General features: G+C 42.8%; 1 protein-coding gene across 5 annotated transcripts in view; it reads right to left on the bottom strand.

The window, feature by feature from the left end:
* The window catches only part of TBXAS1 (thromboxane A synthase 1), a 249,957-nt gene that overhangs the window by 145,057 nt on the left and 89,470 nt on the right, over positions 1-15,430 (bottom strand). For all 5 annotated transcript variants that reach the window (XM_075428425.1, XM_075428429.1, XM_075428427.1 and 2 more), the window contains one exon: positions 10,986-11,038. In XM_075428425.1, coding sequence (XP_075284540.1) covers positions 10,986-11,038 — 53 coding nt within the window. The remainder of the gene's footprint in view (positions 1-10,985; positions 11,039-15,430) is intronic.

Genomic DNA, 15,430 nt, shown 5'->3' with positions numbered 1-15,430 from the left:
TAAACAAAGGGGAAAAAAATACAAGCTTAACTGTAGGATGAGCCATCACTGAAGTAAATATATTGATCTATCAAAAATGATTGAAGACTGACAATAAAAGGGTTATAAATGCTTAGGAGAAAGAGAAAGCAAAACCACAAAAGCAACCCACAGAAAAACTCCCACCTGCATTCACAGGGAAAAATGGACTGGAACAATAAAACACAATGGCAGTGCCTGTACGTCTCTGCTAGCTGCCCCTCCCAAAAGCTGGAACAACCTTGCTATAAACCAAGCAAATGAAAATGCAAATACATGAGCAATCATCTGTGGGATTCAAATGCTTCGTGTCCTGTAGGCAAAGCAGGAAGGGCAAAAAGGTAGGAAAAGCAAGGGGAGGCACCACTTTTAATATTTCTAATTCTTGATCACGCTCTCCTCACCTGAAGCCTTTTTAATCCAGCAGAGACCTTACAGTGAAATGCCAGCAACACTCGCCTGTCCCCTGGCCTCGGCGCGATCTGCTGCTCCGACCCCTCCGGCAGCAGCCGGCAGGCAGGGGCGGCCTTTCGGTGGATTTTGGGGGTGCCAGCCACAGCGAATCGCGCAAACAGCTGCCTGCGGAAACCCAGTATTCAAAATGGCAAGTTCAAAACAGGCACGGGATGGGGAAACACGCCAAATGCAACGCCCAGAGTGGTCCTCTGACCACACATAAACATAGTGGTGTATCAAAGGGGTATCAGGGGCTACCTGAGGGCTTCCAAACAGTGTATTTGTGTAAACATTTTGCTAAGGCATGAACATGAGGAAAATTACGGTCGTTTCACAAACTTGATTCTGTTCTTCACTACTGATGCAGATCCAATTGCATTAGTTATTCGGCAAAAGCAAATAAAATGCCACTGACGCAGGAGAAAAGTTGGATCTGTAGCAAGAATAAGTTGAGGTACTTCAAGCACTAACCTTCCAGTTTTGCAATTTACTTCTCTGCCTCAGAAATCAAAATTTGAATTATTTTAATTGTAAGTAATTTAATATTTAACAGCTAACGCCTTTCCATGTGACATTACATGATAATCTGACCTATTTTAACATTTGTCTCTGTGCTGCACTTGTAGACCTACTTTCCCTTTCCCCTGCCCCGTGCACAGCTTATTTCCTACTGGGCCAAATGGACAGCCAGTGGACATATAAAATTGTTAGGCTGCTTTGATAACATTTCACTTTGGCCCTTCACACAGAGTATTTCATAAGATGTTCCATGCAATAAAGGGTCCCAAAGAACCAAGATCCTCTCATAATGTCACTTTGACAGACTCTGCAGCAATTCCCAGTGTCCTTGCCAAGATCCTTTTTCAATAAAATAGATTCCAACATTGTCGGAAAAGCTTGGATTATTGCTAAGTGATAAAATGTCTATTGCTAGCCCTTACAGAGTCAGGACATTGCTCCCAACTCACTCCTTTTTCTGTAAACTACTTCAAGACGTCTGGATACGTCTTAACATTTGCTGTACAAAACCTGATTTTATTCAATAGGCACCATCATCCAAAAATCGAAGTTATATAACATGAGAGACACCTAAAAACATTGGGTCATGATCCTGAAATAGTCATGGTTCTATGCCTCTAACAGAGATACACTGAAGTAAACAACAGCTTGAAGGCCCAGACCACTATTTTCAGGCTTGTTTACATGGGGGAGAGAGGAGATTCTGGGACAAGATGTGGTTTGAAACTTAATAAAGTTAAACTAGAAAAAAACTCCTCTGGGAGCACACCCCTATCGATACAATAATTGCTGGGTAGATGGTCAGCTTTTTCCCTGATGTAGTTTGTGTTATTCCAAAGCTGCTGTGCCTGTGCATTACATTTTATTTACATTTACTATACATTACTATAGCTGTTTAACTACACCAGTACAATTTTATCAACATGACTACAACAAATCCTCCTTCAAGATGAACCTTCAGGTGTAGCCACCAAATTTAACGGAAGGAAAGACAGATTCACAGTCCCTAGGGTAATGGTGGCTCAGCTCATTCCACGCTCCCCAAGCTAGAAAAAAACCAAATAGAATAACAACGGAAAACAACTTCTTCCTCTGCAGTGGGGCACACTTTTGCCTACTGCCTGATGAAATCATACCCAGTTCACTACCAGCAGAAGGTCTGACATAAAGCAGACTCTCCAGGGAAAGAAGAGAGGTAGTGGAACAGAGAAAAAAAGGGTAATTTGAAGATGGTGCCAAACCAACAAAGAAAAAGGAGATATTTTGTTCCCCTTACTACTAATAAAACATAGTAGACTAAAACTGATCCCCAGACTAATAGGGTAGACGAAAAACTAAAACCTATATATGACAAAACAATAAAAAAGTAATGAAGAGATTTATGTAAGTACATAAAAACCTTGGAATGACGTAAAAATTGTCAGGTCATGTTACTGTTTTCAGCTCAACGTGGATAAGACAAACAAGGAGGAATAAAAATTAGAGCATGGAGGAAAGATAGCATAGGGCTGAAGGGGATGGAGAGAAGGAAGAGAAAGAACACAAAACCAGAGCAAAAATATTGGCGGGGGGGTGGGGAGGGGAAGGAGGGCGGGATTACAGCACAAAGCATCTATACAAAGCCCACAAGACAAAGTTGTCAAAGTAAAATGAAAAAAAACAAACAAACCCCAGAGCCAACAAAGTGGTGGCACCACTGAGGGACAACAGGCAGCAATGGAATGGGAAGTACCTCTGTACAAATCAGGCGAAGAGGCAAATATGACTATTTCAAAGAAACTAAGTAAGAGACATCCCCAATCCACTCTTCTGCAATGCTCGGGCATCCTAAGGGGAAGAGGACCCCCAAGGTTCTTTCTAAGGACTCCCCAGCACGGCGAGAGAGGGTCTAGCCAGCATCTGTGTCTCCCTCCTGGAGCTCCTATCAAGGTGGGCATGAGGAGAGGACAGAGCCGTGGGTGCTCCAGCCTGTGGTGGGGTCCCCAGAGAATGGGGACATGCAACAGGCTGTAGATTTGCAGTTTCTTCTCTGCCTCCTTCTTCTCCAGCCCCTGGTGGGGGATAAGTGGGGAGGGGAAATCCCTTTTGCTTGATGCTTCTCATGGCACACGAGAAGGCAGTCACGAGCTGGTTTTGGATTTCTTTGGGCTGCTGCAAAGAAGGGTAAACCACCAGTGGGGAGTCACCTGGCGAGGCAGTAACGTGGCTCTCCTGCGAAGAGCTGGGCAACCAAGGAGGGCAGGAGGAGCTCCCGAGTTGCAGCATTAGTTTCAAGGTGACCTTCAAAGGCTGCCAAGAAAGAGAAGAGGTGTGGGCAAGAGACATTCAGAGATGATGCATTTTCCTCCCTCTGCGTAGAGCAGGGGGAAATGATTTAGGAATTTCATTTCAAAATTGCCACGCATGGCACTGGGAACACCAGTTCATAATCAGATACACAGCTGGTGAAGTCGGAGACCATTAATAGCTCCTGGATGTTACATATTGCACGTGTCCTCTTCAGGCTGGCATCAATACTTCTGGGTGCTGTAGGAAATTCTAATGAAAGCATTTAATATGCACAGCCAAATCTTTCAAATAGAATTGGTATACTAAAATAATGCCCAGATTTTTTAGCCTTTTAAAAGCCCTCAGCCTCCTTCTTCCCAAATGGTGGAAAAGGGGAAAAAAATACAATGTGGACTTTACAGCCTGTTAAGAAGATTAACAAATACAGGCTTTGGTAGAAGGTGAAGAGGGTAGATCAAGGTGAAATTAACTGTAGGAAACTAGTTTTTATAACTGTGGGGTTCACTCAGAATATTCCTTTCCCCTGCCTACAATTGGAATGACACAGTCTGATATGCAGGTGCTGATCACAACCATGTTACATGATAAGAGGTGGCAACCTGTTTAGCAGTCCCATCCCAAGCCCCTTAAAATGATGATTTTAAGCATTAACTATCTAAGAAGCAGACAGTACAGATTAAAGATCACTCGTGTTTTATCTTAGGTGTAAAATGCTCCCCAGGCAGCATGTTTTCAAACAAAACTTCAGTGTTCAAATAATCTTAACCTGGAGCTCACAAGGACTATGATTTAATAGCTACGTGCTGCACTACCAATGTTCAGGGAAACAGTGGAACTAAGAAACACCTTCCCAGGAGCAAATGGAGGTGAAACCAGTCAAAGCTGACACCTGCACACACAGAAGCAGACTGAGATTCAATCAGGTTCCTCAAATGCTAAGATACAGTACAAGGGCCTGCTCTGCTGCTTCCCTCGTCAGTCTTCGGAACTGACGCAGCCCCAGCCCATGTCACAGAGCCTTACTGCATCCATCCAACACCATCCCAGCAGAGCCGTACTGACCAGGGCATCTCCCTCTATGCCAACTGCTCTGAATTCAGAAATGAGCATCAGGAACGTGGTGCAAGCAACAGGCACTGTCCTTTGCGGCCTTGCCAAGTGCATATTAAATGTCTGTCTCGTTTGGTCGGATTTCCCACTCTTTCCAGAGGTGTAAAAGATTACATCAGGTCTTTGACTCACATTGGCTAGAACAGCTGCAGCAGAGTCATGGAGCAGTCATGGATGGAGGAAAGAAACTTGGAAAAATTTCAGCAGGGAGCCGAGGCATGCACCTCAGCCAACCCAGGGCAACAACTGGAGTCTCAGAGAAGAGAAGGAGAGCTTTGCACACAGAAGAGTTCACCACTTGTATCAAACTTTTCCATCCAAATGGCTTTGCCTGTGCTGGAGGCTGGGACTCCGACATTTCAGTGGGCCTTTGAGTCTGTTTGTGAATACCTAGAACATAAGTGCCCCTGGACCTGACGGGACAGCAAGAGACTACAGTAACAAATCAACAGCCATCACAGAGTAGACAAGCTCAAGTTGCAAAGCTCTTAATGGGAGGTCATAGTAAACACGTAAGATTTTGTCCATGGCTAAGAAAATCTCATTAATAAATGCCTTTAACCTTACTAGCACACTAATCATCAATTCGCAAAGTTGCAGAGACCTAAGGACATTTGAAACACAGAGTTAAACTAGTCAACTGATTTACCATAAATTCTGCCTATAAACTGCATCCCCCGGGTCTCCATATGCAGAATGTAAAATGCTCCATAATGATCAGGCAGCCCACAAAAAACTACTACAACTGTAACAATAACACTAGACTCCAATTCTCAAAACAGCGTGCCACTTTTTGGGTAAATCTTTAGGCATCAGTCCCATAACAGGCTATGTTTTTAAGACCAATTAGCTCTAGAGAGAAGAGGAGAAACTGGTGATAATAAACCCATGAGTAATTCACAGAATTTGTTCCAGCACCTTGATTTAACTCTTGGAACTAACTAGAACCAATTCCTAATAATGCTTAAGTGTGGGGGTCAGATGAAGGTGTAGCATTTTATTGTGACATTACATTTTAGCCAGGAATACTATTGGGTTGGGGTTCTGTTTTAAAAGACAAATTTTTAAAAATAGGTTACTATTAACAAATCCTGAAAGCGTTAATTAAAAAAAAAGAAAGGCTCTGAAAGTTTAACTGAAGAATATTATGATTCTCCTATTGTTCAGTCAAGTTTTGAGATAATCTTTTCCATTTCAAAGAGAATGGCTAGCACATTACACAGAGGAGCAATAAAATCGTCTACATGCAAAGTGCTGTCAAAAGAGAGGGTGGGGAGGGGGAAGAAATACTTTTCCCCCCATTAACTTCTTTCAGCTACAATAAACCTAGGTGTTTATGTGTACCAACAGCAGTTAAATATTTTTCAGGCACAAATGCAATTGTTTCTTTTATGGCTCTGATTCAGCAAGGTAGATAAACTTCTGCCTAACTTGAAGCCTGTTGAGTAACACCATTGACTTTAATGGGATTACTCACATGCTCAAAGTAAGGCACATGTTTAATTGTTCTTCTGTACTGTATCCACAGTTTGCAGGTATTTGAAGGAAAAAGAGATAACTAACAACAGCAGTTCTGAGGCTGATCAAGAATACTACAGAGTCAAAGGACTTTATCACAACACATAACTGAAGAAACACAGTGAGGGGAAAAAAAAAAAAGTCTTGACACTATGAAAGACTTGACTCTGGCCATAAAAATGTATCACTCTAAGAAAATAAATATCCAGGTAAGTGAGGCTACCAAAAATCTTTATCAGCTTAAATGTGAAACAGAGATTATGAAGACCTATGGATAAGAAATAGTAATCCTGTTTTATCTCCCTCTCCCCTATCCTCACCCAGGCATTATTTTCTCTAGCTGAAATATGGAAAGTAAATTGTTTAAAATATCAAAATAAAGGAAGGACCACAGGAGAGGTAATAAGTCCTTTAGAACCCCAGTGTAAAAGAGGAAATCAAACAGGATAAGATTGTTTCATAAAACTAAATTATTTCCTTACATAAACCTTCAGAGACAAAGATGAGAATACCCATCCTGGGATTACTCTTTCCACATAAAGCAGACTAAGGCTAGAAAGGTTTAAAAAAAGTTTCTGAAATTAAAATGGCAATAAAGACATTGCTTCTTCAGGTATGATGAAGACATCAGCTGTTCCCTGCAGGAGGAGGTCCTGCCCATATCACCCACAGGTTTGCCCCGAGGTGCTTGAGGAAGGCAGAAGGAAGGATAAAGCTTGGAGAAAAGTTCCAGATGCCAAAATCCCAGAAACACATGTCCCTCTTCTGTCCACAAAATGGGAAAACCTCAAACCTCCACAGTGACTAACCAGTGTCCCTCAGCCCCGACGAAGCCCGTTTCTTGTCCACAACTGTTTGATTATGGACCCACCTGCAGAAATGCTAGCTAGTGCCACCTGCAGTGACATTTTTGGGGGAGAGGAGAAGTCAAGCGTTAAGACAGAACCAACTCCGGCTGCACAGACTTCTGAAAAGCTCTCAGCTGCCTGCGTGGCTTACAGTCACAACTCACCCCTGGATACATTTCAAGTTAGTGACTGGCTCCATGATCTAGCCTAATCCTTTAAACCACTCAACCATTTAAATAACCAGGCTTGATCTTGGTTCTAATCATGACTTATTAGAAACTCATTTACAGAGTATTAGGAAACTTTTAAGGAAAAAAAAATAAAAACCACCACCTACAGATCAGACATCGAGTAATTCCACAGACACCTTAAGAAAAATTGCCTGTCCCATTTTAAGTTGGTTTCTGTGTATTACTTCAAAACGTGGTGAAGTAACCCACTGCAAAACAAGCTGCTCTTTATATGGAAATGCAGCTCGATTCACATCTGTGTTTTCACAAGATGCTTCAGCAGCGCATGTACACATCCATTTCTGTGCCTGCACCTTGACATGCCTTCTGTGGTACTGTGCTGATCCTGGGATGCTTATGCTGGAGCCCAGCAGAGGCTCAATTCAGATGGATGCAGTTTGCTGCTGGTGGTTTTATTAGGGACTGAGAATGGCTTACAACTGGATCTCATCACAAACGTTCTCATTAGTTCCTCCTGCCACTTGAAAATGCAGATTTTGAGCTCATTGACTCTCTTTGCCAGTTCACAACCTGGCAACCCTGTGCTCAGACACCCCGATGGTCTTCTGCTTTTTAGAGATTGCTTAATCGAAATCCATCCTCTTGCTACTCTTACACCCATCTCTCAATCTCTACCTTATTTTGTGCTTGTCCTCCTTAGCACTTACTCTAGTACTTAGTTGGTCAGACTTCTCACGGCAGGCTGAAGTCAAGAGTTAGAATAGGGTTTGACCTGCTTCAAGCTGTTTCAGATGCAAAAGGATGCGAAGAAAGAGTGTCATTCTCCAAATTGCATTGAATTTTAATCTTCTGTTCTTACTCTTTGATTATACCCACTGAGGTCTATATTATGAACTCTTACACTCTTCCTCACATCCAAATGCACTGCTACAGCCGAAGGCAGAATAGGTCCATTCATCCCAGAAGCAATCACCTGCCCGCCTGGGGCTACATTGTGGTGGTGTGTTCTTGGGCCAAGAATATATTATTTATTTTGGCACTGTTCTCCAAATCAGCCATACATGCGTACAGTGCTGTAGAGTCATAATGATGCAATCACAGTAGAGTGGTCAAATGAATACGAAGTGTATATATAAAGTAGAATTAACTCACTGCCTCTACAGCTCTGCTTATGTTGTAGCAGTTGCTTTTCCGATTCCATAAAGTACTCTCCCCTTTTATTTCTCCTCTTCTTCTTCACCCAGAAGCTCTCTGTTTCTCTGTCTGCTACTACCATCTACTTCCGAACAGTAGCCATAACCAAAAATTGAAATGGAACAATTGGATATAGTACAAGTGAAAGTAAAGTGTCAAAACATCAAAGTTTATCTAAAAAAATAAGTGACATAAGTCACTATTTTCCACAGAAACTAAGACTACTTCCCTGAAAGACTCTTACCATAAAAAGGAGAATATTCAACACAAATCTTAACATCTATCAATACATTGCTTTCCAAATAGGGTATTTTTCAGGTTTTATTTTTGGTATTAAGAACAAGCACACATACTTTAGAGGAGGTATTTTTATAGAAGATACATCAAACTATAGCTGAACTAAGAACTACCACTCTGTTGCAGGATCTCCTCAAAAGTCACATCAGTGGCTTGGATTCCCCTATTGAACAGAAATTCTCCAACTCTGTTTTTGCACCAAACCAGAGCTCTTTGTTTCTGCCTTGGCCTCCATCTTGGGCCATCTCTATATGAAAATAGACAGTTTTCACAGCACACACTCAGAAGCAAAGACTATATGCATTGTCTCTCTCCATAAAAGAGTAATACCGTCACCTCTCCTTTGGATCCGCACATGGGAGTGAAGAAAAAAAAAATGCTGTTGTGACCTACAAAAGCCTTACTTGAAATAATTCTCTACGACTTGAGGCCTTTTGGAATGGAAGGGATATATTGTTTTGACTTGATTAAAGCTGAAAAGTTGATTTGACATCCTGTTGTCAAGGAAACCAATTCACACACAAAAGAAAACAGTTGTGATGGTATCATTCAGACTATTCAAGTGACCTTAGAATGAAAAAAAGGCTTCAGTTCCAAAGATTTGTATTCAACTCACTTCACCACTGTAGAAATAAAGATCATTGCTCTTTATGCTTATTGGAAAGCAGTTTTCGATCTGGAAAGAGCAAAATGCCACATCATCTTCCAACTGCCAGATCAAATACTTTGCTGGGACCATACACATAAAGACACCTACCATTTATTGCCTATTTCAAAGGACCACAGAAAGAATCACACGGAAGACATATACGGAAGGAGAAGGAATTTCTTTAATTGGCAGTACCATGATAAATATGCCCAGACAGATACCACACCTATTGAACAGTAGCTCGCAAGCCAGGTTGTAAAACATCCTGCTTCAACTACAAATAAAGCTTACCTCGAGCACAGCAATGTTTGAGCCTAGCTTTTTTTTCCCTGAGAGATACCCAAAAGCAGCATTTATTCTGTCAGCCTCCTAGATCCCTCACAAATTAAGTTTTTCATGCACAAAATAAATGGCTATATGTGAGTTACGCTCAACCTGCACATTGCTCCTCCCTAGGGGATCTCAAGGAGGCAGAACTGTCCTGGCTGACCACTATCTCCACCATCCAGCTTTGCAGCCCATGCATGTCTCACAGAGGTTCCATGCCCTAACAGCTGTGAGTAGATTGGAAAATGAAACTTTCTATCTATCCGCTCACACGCTGTAATTACACACCTCTTTCTCCAATGACATAGCCTCTGCCTGGCCGACTGAGTAGACAGACAACTAAATAGCAATTTGTCTCGAATTCAGCTTAGAAAAAAATAGGCATGATATTAATAAGGAGGGAAATACACTGAAGAATGAATGCCAGTGTTTTTACATTATTGTCATTTAAGGCCATCCCACCAAAGGTCACAGATAATAAGCCTCAGTCATTTTCCATTTGTTACACAACATACAAATTGCCACAGTGTTAATGAATATCTTTCTCCATTCCTGGCCATCCAAGACACTGTATTATTTCCTCTTAGACAAGTACCTAACTCTTGGAATTCATTATTTGCATCACTTCTTGCAGCACTTTGTCCTTAGGGCTGAGCATAAATGCCCCAAGGCAGCTGTGACTGAAGCATCAAATGCTTTGTATGCCTGAGTCTGACTGCTTTCTGATAGAGCTTTTTCCTGGAAGATCATGCAAAGCATATTTATATCATTTGTGATCAAAAACACACACACACTCATATGTCCTCTCTTACAAGTGTCATAAACCCCTCGCAGAACACAGAAAAAAATTTTTGACATTATCTGTACTGCGTGGCTATTGCTTGATCCTTACATATTGAAATAACAGTCATGCTAGAAACACCAACTGACCCCAACAATAGAAGCTACCACGAAATAACTGCATTTCCATTTCAAATGACGACAACTGGAAAGTAGTTCTTGGAACAGAAATGACATTCACAGAAATGGGGCAGGGCTTGTACGAAGGGTTTTACTGCTTAAACCCTCTTTACTCCTAATAAACTGCTAAGGTAGCACAGCTGAGCTACAGAGAGAGGAATGCCTCATTTCTATTCTGTGCTTCATTGTCTTTTAGGTTTAGGAATTTTGTATCATATAGCAACAGCTGAACCAAGTTCATGCTATTTCATAAACTAGGTGTTTTAAATTAAATTATTATTTCCACTGTTCACCATAAGTACAAAGAATATGCAGATGAAAAGAGAATATTGAAGGCTGCTGGCTTTGTACAGTTCTGAAAAAGACTAAACTTTACGTGCATAACTAAAATTAAAACAACAAGAATGAAGTCCAACACCAAATACTGAACTAAAATAATCCAAGGTTACTTTCTGCACGTAATCAACCTCCACCTCTGCCCCCCAGACTGAAACACTTCACTCCGCATTTCGATGAACATCTTATCTTGGCATTTTCTCCTCTCCTGCCCAACAAACCCAAACAGCAAAAGCCAGAAAAGAATAAAGGTGGTGGCACTGCTAAGCTTACCCACAAACAGGTCCATACTCCGTTATGAGTTTTGTGTGGTTTTCCCAAAAGCCCTGAATAAAAGAAAAATAACAAAGTATTTTAGAACAGTACTTAACAGAAACTCTATTACACAGCGTTGCTAACACTCACGCCAAAGCTTCAAACCTCAACTACGAGAACCACAGTATTAGCTCTTAACTTCACCTTTCTCTCGTTGTCCATCTGTGACACTAGAATCTAGAAGTGATGACTGAATAAAAAAAAAAAATCCCAACCCCAAAAATCACCTGGAAAGCCTTGAAACATGTTTTCATCAGGGTTTCACACTCAAAAATACTTTACCATTTCATGGGGTGTTTTTTAAACTAATTTCATGATTGGGGTCCTGACATATAATTTTTTCCTGATATACATGTGGATGGAAAAACTGACAGAGAAATTAATAACATAATAAGTATATGACTTCCTACACAAAAGAGAAATACAAGGAACATGGAAAGGTTGACTTGTTTTGGTTTTAGTTATACAACTAAAAAAACCCCAAACCTGCAAAGTTGCATTTTAGCAGGAGGCAGTCACCTAGGATAGTCTGCAGAATAGTAAACAGATTTATTTTAACAAACTTTTAGAATTTTTACTCTGTTTCATTTTCATAATTGGTGAAAATTGGTATCCATTTATATAAATAAACCTGCCACTCTACTAAATTGTTAGTGTACTAAATGAATTCAAATTGATGAATTTCAAAGAAGGTGTGCAAAATGTATCCCCAAAAGTGAATATAAAAAAAAAAAAAAAATCTGTTTTAACTGCGATATTTGAGAATCATACTGCATTGTGTTTATAACTTGTCTATGGAAAAATAACACATCTGACTGCATTAATCTGCATTTATATTAATTCAAGAATGACTATCATGATCTATCTTCATTCTTTAGAGAAAATTCATGAACAAAGTAGAATACTTATTCCTCACACTGAATCTTTTATATATTTTTATGACACAAGAACAATATGAACAATATGAACAACTGTAAATACATTAGCTACAGACATAATTAAACAATACCATGTGTATGCTTTGGGAGCATTTTACCACACTAACCAAAAGAAAATATGATAAGCAAAAGTAGTTATCTTACTTATCACCCTTGGGTGTTAACTTGTCACACAAATTAGCAAAGCACCTGCCACCAGCTACAGTCTTCCTCTTCTAGAGCCCTTCAGTTGTTTCTTATTCCTAATACAGCTGTGTTTTTTTATTTTTTTGAATCTTGGACTTGCAATATGTGTATTCTACAGGACAGTACGTGTCTAGGTTAAGGCAAGAACTTTAGGTTTTCCTTAAGCTACAAAAAGCTAAAGGACTGAACTAGATGGCGTGTAAGAAAACACACTAAAGATCAAATTATAAAAGAGATGGTTTAGGTGATTGCCTGAAAAAATACCTGTTTTCACCTCAAAAATACTGCTAAGGTAAGCAGAAAAGCCTCATCCATTAGCATACAAAAACTAAGGTGGGCAAAGCTTTTGTGATACCACAGATACGTACAGCTAACTCAAAAAGGCCTTTTACCTGCAGACACCGAGGGAGGGGAAGAGGCACCCAGGCATTCACACCGACGCGAGCACTGCTCCAGCAATACTCCAGCAGCAGCAGGGCTGCAGCCTGCGACTGTTACGATTTCAGCATCGCAAAGGCTGCCTGCTGCCTTCCCCCGTTGATGCAAGGGGAAATCCTGGGGCCGAATTCCCCCCAGCGCTGCTCTCCAAGCAGCCATCCAAGGCTGCGTAAAGCAGGCTCAGCTCATCGGCGCGCGTCGACCGCTGCGCCTGGGAGAGGGGCTCCGACCCGCGCAAACGCAGCCGAGAGATCGACAGCCGTGCCGCGGCACCGGGCCTTGCTCGAGGTCACCGGGCACAGCCCAGCGCGGGCTGCGAAGCGCCGCCGTATCGCAACGGCATCGGCTGCGCTGGGACCTGCAGCCTCGTCAGACCGTGCCGAACAAGGTCTGCCCTCCCGCCCGCGCCTTCAGCGAGGACGTCCCAAACTACAGCCTGAACCCTGCCCGCCAAGTTCTGCTTTGGACTGCGAGCACGCACAGCGGTGCTGGGCTTGCTGTATCCAGCAGCCGCATTCCAGCGAGCCAGCAGGATACTAGCATTTACAACAAACCCAGGCTTTAAATGATTCAGTGAAAAAGCCTTCCAGAAAGCCGGCTTCTTGGAAGCGCTGCTCCTGGCTCACTACAGCAGAGGGGTCAGGCAGAACGCATTTCAAATCAGGCCTGTTAACCAATCACCACTTTTCCACCTCCAGGTCTCCTAAATGATTGCACTGGCTTAAAATTAACCACAATTGGTTTTCCTTCCCCAAAATGAGAAGTACAAGCCTGCAAGATGGGGGGAAGGAAGGAAGGAATTGAAGTTGAAAAGTATCTGGGAGACATTGTGAGGCAGCATCCTTAGGAGCTAAACAAGTGCTTGTTCTCTATGCTCCAGGACACTGTCTCATGTCCTGCACCGTTACACACACATACACCCCACCACCTGCCTCTGGCATCCACCCCCAGGACCCACCGCGATCCTGGCCCCCTCCACAGCCACGGTGAGCGCCTTGGAGCAGGTCATGTTGGGCTGCCTGGGAAACACAAGCGAACAGCACACGCGGAGCCCTGCGAGGCTGGAGCGCAGGCAAGGCAGAGCGAATGTGTGTGTGCATCCCCTACAAGCCAAGGCACGCCGTTAGCTGGAGTCACATGAAGGCACTTGTGTTTCTCCTCAATAGCCAGGAGGAAGGTGAACAAACCTGTGATGGTCTCAGTACACAACGAGGGGGGATATGCCACGTCCACATAGCTCTGCCAGTTTTGCAGCATCATCCCTGAACACTGCTTCCAGTACACAGGTACCTTGAAAACATCCTCCTCCTTCAGACACTGAGTCATGTCTGAAGAACATCAAGCCTTGTCAGTGTTTTATTTACACTAGCTGAGGTTGATTTTCTCCAAGGCTTATTACTGCAGGTTTGTCGAGGTTTATAATGAGGCCCCATCTGGAGTACGGTGTCCAGTTCTGGGCTCCCCACTTCAAGAAAGATGAGGAGCTACTGGAGAGAGTCCAGCAGAAGGCTACAAGGATGATGATGGGTCTGGAGCATTTGTCCTATGAGGAAAGGCTGACGAAGCTGGGCTTGTTCAGCCTGAAGAGGAGAAAGCTGAGAAGGGACCTCATAAATGTGTATAAATATCTTCAGGGTGGCTATAAGGAGGATGGGGCCAGACTCTTTTCAGCGGTGGCCAGCGACAGGACAAGGGGCACAAACTGAAGCAGAGGATGTTCCAGCTGAACATGAGGAAGAACTTCTTCCCTCTGAGGGTGACAGAGCCCTGGCACAGGCTGCCCAGGGAGGTTGGGGAGTCTCCTTCTCTGGAGATATTCAAGACCCGCCTGAACGTGGTCCTGTGCAGCCTGCTGTAGGTGACCCTGCTTCGGCAGGGGGGTTGGACTAGATGACCCACAGAGGTCCCTTCCAACCCCTAACATTCTGTGTGATAAGTGCAATTGTACTTGGTACCTACAGGATAACTAAGCGTCTGTGCACCAGCAGCAACTGTTTTACAAGAAAATTGAGGTAAAGAACTCTGCTTGACTCAAGATCACCCAAAGGGTAAACACGAGGAGAAGGAAGCAAACTCAGAAGTGGTGCCTGCTGACACATACCCACTGGCTAAACAGCCATAAGACAGGAGCTATAAAGCAATGTGGGGGTTAGGAAGCGGGTAACAGGGAAAACCGAAAACATAGGTATTGTGATTTTTTAGGAAAACAGAAGGAAACTGAAAAGCAAAGCAATGCACGGTATTACAAGATGACACCATGTGCATGAGGAGGAACTGTAGCATGTAGCACGTAGCACTTTAAACAGTCACTCGTAAGAATGAGGTGGAGATGCATAGCCAGTAATGCTGTTCCAAGTCAGAAAAATCACTTAGCTTCTTCTTTGTTGGGAAGCTGCAGAATACGAATTGTCATCAATGACTCAGAAAAGGTTTGGGGCAGGGGGGACATGCTGCATGTACCACCTCTACATTGAGGTACTAGCCTCATGACAGCCCCTTATCAAGCAAGATAATGTAGGAGTATGAAAAGCTTCTTTCCCTGAAAAAAAGCATATTTCACAGCATCTGGTACACCATGGAAACAGCAGCTCAAGTGGGCTGACTGCTGCACACCCAGAAGGCTTCTTTGTTTGTATGGCTGGTGGTTGCCTCTACAGGGAACCTGTGTTCTCCCCTTCCTCTGAGCATGTATCATCAGCTGCACCTGTGGGTAGGACCACTCACAAGGCCAAACCTGTCTCTCGGGGATACAGGTGCAACCCCTACAGAAGAGAAACAGCTTTGGGTCTGCATCAGTCAGAGCCAAGCCCGGCCACTGTCAACCATCTATCTAGAGATATC

This window comes from Opisthocomus hoazin, chromosome 8, assembly GCF_030867145.1.
Source record: "Opisthocomus hoazin isolate bOpiHoa1 chromosome 8, bOpiHoa1.hap1, whole genome shotgun sequence".
NCBI lineage: Eukaryota > Metazoa > Chordata > Aves > Opisthocomiformes > Opisthocomidae > Opisthocomus > Opisthocomus hoazin.
Note: the sequence above shows the minus strand (reverse complement) of the source record. Positions and strands in the feature narration are given on the sequence as shown.